At 42.4% G+C, this 8,409-nt stretch overlaps 1 protein-coding gene across 1 annotated transcript; it reads right to left on the bottom strand.

The window, feature by feature from the left end:
• Positions 1 to 500: 500 nt before the first annotated feature.
• Positions 501 to 1,782, bottom strand: LOC109760816 (protein FAR1-RELATED SEQUENCE 11-like). Its single transcript, XM_020319623.3, has 4 exons — positions 1,639 to 1,782; positions 1,499 to 1,564; positions 1,280 to 1,405; positions 501 to 1,199 (listed from the first exon to the last, which is right to left on the bottom strand). The coding sequence occupies exons 1-4, from the start codon at positions 1,780 to 1,782 to the stop codon at positions 501 to 503; spliced, it is 1,035 nt and encodes a 344-aa protein (XP_020175212.1).
• Positions 1,783 to 8,409: the final 6,627 nt, after the last annotated feature.

Below are 8,409 nucleotides of genomic sequence, written 5' to 3' on the forward strand. Positions count from 1 at the left end.
GTCTCCTCTTCTTATACATCTGTCTCAACCATGTTACAGTTTTTTCCGACTGCCATCTTTTGGAAAATGCGTGCCATCTCTCCTCAAACATGGCCGTGGACGTGCTGTAGTACAGAAGAGTTCGGAACTCCTTCAAGGACTTGTGACTGAGGTGAATCTTCATTTTTTTTTCTATATGCCACGTACATATACGGTGCCACACGTCTGGCAAGACTTCGCGAATTGCCTTGATCATCACAGCGTCGGTGTGTGTGATAACACTCTTAGGCATCTTTTGACACATGGACCTCAAAAAAGTCTGCAGAAGCCACACGTATGTCTCCTCGGTCTCGTCCGAAACTATGGCACAACCAAAAACAGTGGTCTTCCGGTGATTGTTAAGACCAACAAAAGGTATGAATGGCATACCATAGCGGTTCATCTTGTACGCGCTGTCAAATACAAGCACGTCGCCGAAGTCCTCATAGTCATGACGAGACTGGGAGTCACACCAGAACATCCTAATGTCCTTCCTTATCTAGCTTGTACTCGAAAAAGAAGCTAGGATCCCTCTGTTTCCTACTGGCCATGATGCCTATGGTTGTGGCAGCATCACCTTTTGAAAGCAGCTTCCTCTTCTCCTTGGCGCAAAGGTTGTATATTTCACGCCTGGTAAAACCAACACCGCCGTACCATACATGTTTGCTGATGAAGCAATCCATCATGTCGTGAATTCTAATCCCTGCAGCTCCCATGGACATTATATCATGCTTCTGGTACTCTTTGATTTTTCTGTGGGACCAAAGAAAAGGTACCTCGTCCGGTCCTGCCAACATATGGCTATGCTTGTCCTCAAAACTTTCAACATACCAAACCCCACGCTTTTGGTCAAGCTTGACGGTCAGGTGCACTTCGCAAAAGCAGCGTGTCTCGGCTCTAAGCCTACGGCTGTGTCCTTTCTCGGTTAGCAACTTGCTGTCACGTTTCCCTTGTCTGGAACAAACAAACCGCCTATAACGCATATGACGTGACTCGGTTTTGCTATACCTGACCTTATTCTTTCTAATGTTGAAACCATTACCTCTAGCATAGCTGTTGTAGAAATCATACGCGGCATCGTGAGACGTAAAGGTCATTTCCATTATCTGCATGAACATATCCCTCTTATCATCTGCACTGGCAGTATCTTGGACATTCTTTGCCCCATCATCTTGTGTCACCTACACAATCAAACCACAGCCATGAAAACAGTTTTCTATGGTTTAACATTACTTCCATAGAACATTGATTACACACATACCTCACTCATGATGACCGATGACTGGGACTCCCCAGAATCAGGTGCATCTAATGATTCGTCGTTAAGGCCTGTCTCCGCGTCGGATTCACCGTAATAGTGGTACGCATTATGACATTCGGAAATGAACTGAAAAATACAACACAAATACATAATTACTTATCATATAATATTCCAGAAGAAATTCAATTTGCATGCCAACAAAAAATTTCACTTACGTACCTGACTAATGTAATCTTCATTCGAGAGCTCCGAGTTGTTTTCCTGATCATCATCAAGCTCATCGATCTATAAATTTTCAACACAAAGATTTAATGTTGTCGTATGCCACCAAAAAATTACAACATGACAATGCCACTCACATTAAGATCGTCCCATTCGTTCCCATTCTCTGACCGATCTTCACGATCTGAATTTTCATCATCTGACCAATCTTCTATCCAGTCTTCCATCAGTTCTCCAAACTCCATGTCTACCATGATATCAGTTAACTCCTCGTCCGCCATTTCCTACAACCAATAATATGTATCATCACATGTGCAAACATTATCAATGATGAAATATACAACACATAGCACACGATCACAGATGTTATGTAAACAACCGCAACCGAGGCCGTTCAGATCTGCCAAACTTAGTAAGGAAGATGGCCACGGCACCCGTCGTGATCACTTTCAATCGCGAGGAACTGCACGATCTCAAAACCTAGCTAGATCTGTGATTACCTCTGCCACCGGATACCTAGGTTAGCCACCACATCAAATAACGATACTGGTGGTCCGCACAGCCGACGGCAACCGACGCTACGTCAACCCAGATCACGAGGAGCAGCACTACCGGCACAAGATCCACGATCGCATGCGTCGCTGGGTAGCTAGGTTACCCGCCCCGCTAGGTTAACCACAACCACTGGCGGCGGCAGTTCGTTCGATGTTGCCGCGAGCGAGACTAGAGGGGGGACGCAGGATGCGGTACCTGTGCGCGCTCGTTGGAGATTCACGGCGTTGTCGCGCCCGTTGTCCGACGAGATCGCCGGCGACGAGATAGCCGCCGCTGGAGATCTACTACATGACTTATGGAGCTGCATCAATGCTCGTGAGATTGATGGAGCTGCGTGAATGATTGGATTCGGCAGGTCTTACGTGGACGTGGGTCGTGTGATGTTTTTTTTCTGGACCAGGGTACTATACGTATACGGTCTGGGTTATACAGGGCTAGACAGGACTTGGATCTGGGCTACGGCGGGGCAGGAAAAAAACAAACTCGCGGGGACAAAAATACCTCTCCGAAATTAGGTTAGGGGGAGCACCGGAGCAGGCCTCCCCTTTCCCAATCGATGGAACCCACAGCCGAAAAGCGGGGCTTGAAATGCCAGTGCGCTGCGCTCATAGTGGCGGAAGGTTCGTGCGAGCCGATGGTCACCACTCACCAGTGTTACTCCTGCATCGATCAGCATGGTCTGGGTTGGCAGGTTAGGTCTGCCTCCCGCCTGCTGCCTGTGCCGCGCTGCATGCAGATGCAGGCATACACACACGGGGGGTTTGATCCAGGTCCGATCCGATTGATATCACGCAATGCGATGAGATCTTGGCCCTCCAATCTCCATGCATGTAGAATTAGGGCATCTTCAACGCCGACCCCTAAAATGGACCCATTATTTGTCCGTAGATTGGTCTGGACGTTTTGTCGTGGTGGTAATAGGAAGCGAATGACGAAGCTTCTGCGGGTGCTCGATGCGAACGATCTTTTGTTTTGGAAGGTTCATGCAAGCGAATGGTGGAGTATGGCCCAATGCACGGGAAAGCGCAAAGGGTCCTAATCCGTACTTGCTTATTTTTATTTGCTATGTATATTAGATTTGACTAAAGTTAAACTTTGTAGAGTTTGATTTAGTTTATAAAAAACAATACAATAACAAATCTATATATGATATAAAAACCGGCTTTGATAGGGGAGTGGCGACAGCGCCCGTCTGCGGCTCGGCGACGGTAGTGGTGAGAGGGATGGGAGGGGTTAGGATGATGGTGCGAAGAAATCAGGATAACAGAAAAATACATCATGATGAATATTTTTTTAGCCTTGTCTTCAGTCTATATATAAGAAAAGCACATCAGATTAAATATTAATACTTAACATAACATAACAGAAATATATATGTATAAATTTTTAGCCCCTATTTGTACTAGACACTATGGTCGTCGCACTTTTTGTCCTGTCCAAGATCCAGCTCTATGTTTACAAGGGTAGCTGAACGAAAAGGTAAAACCATCACCTTTTTTGGTCTTCTCACGGCGCATATGTTCCGATGAACTTGAGCCATCCAATTGGTAGCCTAATCATCGCCCGGCCACATGAACCTACAAGACACCGTCCCAACGATCGTAGCTTCTCAGATCTCTCGAAGAAGAAACCCTAATCAAGCTAGCTGCTGCGAATATGCCAAGAATACATACGAGATCCGCTGCCCAAACGAAATACTAGTTAATTAGCAGTATACCCCAGCCATCCAGTAAAGGCAAGAGAGTTTTTTTTTTTTGAGGCATGTTTTCCTTTACTAGTACATGCAGAACAAACTTTGGAGTTCCAAGCGAACAATAATATGATTACATCTGTTTATAGGAGTACACACTGACCCGATCAGCTGAGCTGTAGAGGAACCAATGAGAGTTGTATAAAAGATTGATGTGCTTTAGTTTGGTATGAGATGCGTGTAGTGCTTTTTCTCATCAATAATTCTAGACCAGTGTTAACTAGAACATTCTGCTGGTCGTGCGACCTGTAGAAGCACAATCAAGAAAGCTAATTAAGCTGTCGTGCTCTGCCAATTGCCATGCATGTTTTGTGGCTAGAACTCATGGCCGTACACCCACCGAAATGCACCTTAATTGAACGTTATATACTTGACAGTTTCTACAGTATTTTTGTGGAGAACGATCCGATTGTATCTAGACTACTGCAGATTCTTCAAACTCCTTCCATTCCTTGTTACTCCATATATAAAATTTGTTTGAAGCCAAACTACACAAAGTTTTGACCAAATTCACATTAGAAAATATCAACATCTATACCAAAGTCATATAGTATGATAATTCATTTTATGATGCATCTAATGATATTGAATTTGCATTGTGATTGTTGATAATTTTTTCCATAGAGCTCATCCAACTTTACATAGTTTGACTTCAAACAAATTTTATATGCAAACTAAAAAGAAACAAAGAGATAAATAACTTGGCTTTTGGCATTAACCACATGCATGCACACATATAACATAGAAATAAATCCTCCGGCTCTAATCTCATCTTAGAGAACGGGGCATCGACCCGTTAGCTGCGCAGCTAGTTTAACTGCCAACTCGCCCGCGTTCGAGCCTCGGCTCTAGCGCGTTGTGCTCTCGGAGTTTTCTTCTATAAAAAAGGCCAACAAAGGTTAGCCCTGCATTGGTCTCATTTTTTTTAATCTCGTCAGTGACACTTGGTCGGAACACTCAAATATATATGTGAGATGGTTCCATGACGGCATATTTCATTGGCATACGAAATAGCACGACACAGGCAACTGATGTCACGCTGTTGTACATGTTCTTTCTTTATGCATACATCTATGTCTTCCAGGCGGATCTAGCTTTCTTGATATGCTGGGCAAGATGCCACCAATGCACTGTGGGGCAGGACCAACGAACATGGAAAAGAAAGAAAAGCAGCCAAGCCAGTAGCTAGGCCGTTCCATGATCGAGCTGTCACTGCGATGAATCGAATGCACTAGTCACGGGACGCTGTTCGCCATCGCCTACCACTCGCCGCTTCCCCACGGAAAGCAACGGGGAAGAGCAAAAGAGATTCTCCATTCGCCAAGCGTTGGTCGCCGGCCGCCAATATATTTTGATCTCTTGGCAGATCTCTTCGTCTGTGCACCGTCACATCGAATGGAGGGAACTGTATGCATGCGTGACCAATAAATGACCAAAAAGATTATATGCATTGGTCCTTGCATTCAACGATTTAGTGCACCGTAAAATCTGAACTTGTGACGAGGAGCAATAAAATTGACTTATAAAACAGAAAAACTAAAATTTTGAGATAATAAGCCTTATAAACCAGAAGAAAGTGAGTATCTAACTTCAGATGCACGTTATTTCATATAATTTCATATAATCTTTAGAAATACATCAAATATGAATGCTAAAAGAGTAAATATGGTACTAAAACACAAAATCTACCTCTTGTTCCGCAGAAAGCTTGAAGTTTGAATGATCAAATATCAATGATCCATGCTTGCTTTTGGCGGAAGCGAAATCAACCGTGGACTCCACTACATAGTTAAATTGGCTGCTTTGAGGGCCTTTTTTGTTCCTGATCAATAAAGCTAAGGTAGATCCGGGGCCCCCAAAATTATCGGGGTCCTGTGTGGCTGGCCACCTTAGCCCGCCCCATTGACAGGTCTGCTCACGGCCTCGTCGACATTCACCTCCACCTCTGCCAAGGACATCGCGTGAGCTCTTAAATAACGCTTCATGCGCCACGAAACGCGTTGGCACTCACGCGACGCTAAGACGGGCCACGTCCCAAATAGCGCACAACTCGGATGCTCGCTGGTTCAATCTCTCTTTTTTAACAGCAGCTCCATCGTTCAATGACATAATGCACAAGCTGGTAATTAAAATGATCAACAACTATCACTGCTGCTGATCTGTATAGCACTAACCGACCAAATAGTATCATGACAGATGTGCTTCTCTGCCTTCAGTAGCTTGGGGTCAGTGATGACTTCACCAGCACAGAAGAGCCTCCTAGCAAGTCAGTGATGACTTATGAACATAGATTGCTGGCCAGTCAGTGATAACATCTCCAATAAATTCCATTGTGGGCATTTGTTTCTACTGTTGCCAGCCAAGTAAGTGAAATTGACAAAGCCATGAGACACAAAACATACAAGCACACGTCATACATCATATATTAGAACAAGCCTTTACGTTTCATAACACATAATGATATATTTGAAGTTCACAACCAACATGTACATTAATTCAATATATTTCGTAGCGAACATATTGACCATAGTTGTAAGACCTGCAAATATACACTTTTTGTCACTAGTAGAAAAATGGCCATTTGTCCCGTACTAAAGGCCCCCTTTAGTCCCGGTTCTTATACGAACCCGGACTAAAGGCCCAATTTAATCTCTAATCACCCCTCATCACTACTCAATTTAACCTCTAATCTCTAATCACCCATCATCATTCCAAATCATCTAACTTCCCGGCCGGTCACCCATCCTCTCACTACTCCAGCCTGAGCATGCTTAACTTCAGGGTTCTATTCCCCCTTGTTTCCAAGTCTACACTTGTTGTTTTCCTGACAATAGTAAGATGTCAATCCTATTAACCCTCAGGAGTTTAGCTTGAGCATGAAGTCACACGTTTCACTGTTTGAGTTTAAAACTATTATTCTAAAAACCAATAATTATGTAGTAACACTAATATTTCTTGAATAAGTAGTTTGACCATAGTTTGACTATAGTTTGACCACAGTTTGACCAGATTTGACCAAAATTCAAAAAAATTGAAATAATTATTTAGTAACACTAATATTCTTGAATAATTATGTAGTAACACTAATACTTCTTGAATAAGTAGTTTGACCATAGTTTGACCAGATTTAACCAAAAATCAAAAAAACTGAAATTTGAGCATATCTTTTTTTTCCTTTTAGAATTTGAGGATTCTAAAAGTTTGCAAACAGGCCGTAGGCGGTAAAAATCGGATGCGGATTTTCGTGCTGAACATTTTGATATATTATACGTTTTTTCCAACAGCGTATGCAAAAAGTTATAGCCGTTTTACTTTTTCATGACACTTTTTTGCAAAACATGTCCAAATTTAAGTTTTTTAATTTTCCCAACTAATTTGATATAACTACATCTCGAAGGATTTTATTTTTTGAAGTTTTTATCATTTTATTTTGTTTTTTTTCAAAACTGAAATGGCGATAAGGGGGGGGGGAGGGGTAGAGTTTGAGAAATGGACCCTTTAGTCCTGGTTTGAGACACGAACCGGGACTAAAGGGCATACCTTTAGTCCCAGTTTGAGACACGAACCGGGACTAAAGGGCATACCTTTAGTCCCGGTGATGCCCTTTTGTCCCGGTTCGTGTCTCAAACCGGGACTAAAGGGCCCATTTGAACCGGGACTAATGCCTTTAGCCGCTTGAACCGGGACTAATGCTCACATTAGTCCCGGTTCGTAATGCAACCGGGACTAATGTGTATATTGCGTTGTGACCAAAGCCCTGTTTTCTACTACTGTGTGATGTGCTCATACTATGTCGTTGTCCTAAGTAATTCGCCCGTCTCTCGTGTAGTGCAAGCGCATGGTGGAGGACATGAGACTTGGTCTTTTTGCGCAGTGCCACTAAACTACAATCTGTCCAGAACAAATTAACAACCAAGTTATGATTTATAATAGTAACACATGAGTATGATTGAACAAAATGAAGATTGCTTAGAATAATTATCTACCTCTAGATAAGAAGTTGATAGACCGAAGCAAGAAGGTAGAAGTCCTGAAGGCAAATCTATAGTCCTCGAAGCAAACTTAATCATCTGGAGTAGCAAGTGTTTCTCCTAACTCTTCATCTTCTCTTCAGAAATTTACTGAAGCATAACGTATATGTAATTTAAAGCCTTAATCGATGCGACTAGCTCTAGTAGCATGAATTCAAAAATATAGTTATTTTTAACACCATTAGAATACTTAGACTAAAATATGAAGCACTGATAAAAATCTATAAGCATTATCTATAAAATATGATGTGAAGGTAACAAGTTTCATCACAGGATTAGTGCCTAAAGCAACACCATTAGCATAGTTTGGCTAAAATCTAAAGCATTAGCAGAATTCTGTAAGCATTATCTATTGAAAATATGAAGGTGAAAAGTTTGATCACCCATCTATTGGCTAGTGCAACATCATTAGCACAGTTTGATTAAAATCTAAGGCATTAACAAAATTCTAATCATTACCTGTAAAAATTGTAAAGGTAAGAAGTGTTATCATCGGCCTAGTGCGTGGTGCAACACCATTAGCATAGATGTACTTAACACTAAATCCTTAATAGATATCAAAAGGCGGCATC

This window comes from Aegilops tauschii, chromosome 7 (genome assembly GCF_002575655.3).
Source record: "Aegilops tauschii subsp. strangulata cultivar AL8/78 chromosome 7, Aet v6.0, whole genome shotgun sequence".
Classification (NCBI taxonomy): Eukaryota; Viridiplantae; Streptophyta; class Magnoliopsida; order Poales; family Poaceae; genus Aegilops; species Aegilops tauschii.

Excerpts from the sequence above, each read along its gene's own strand:
- LOC109760816 (XM_020319623.3), bottom strand. The coding sequence starts at position 1,782 with ATGGCGGACGAGGAGTTAACTGATATCATGGTAGACATGGAGTTTGGA. Across the intron at positions 1,565-1,638 it reads ACGAATGGGACGATCTTAAT|ATCGATGAGCTTGATGATGA; the intron begins GTGAGTGGCATT and ends GAAAATTTATAG. Across the intron at positions 1,406-1,498 it reads ATGAAGATTACATTAGTCAG|TTCATTTCCGAATGTCATAA; the intron begins GTACGTAAGTGA and ends TGTATTTTTCAG.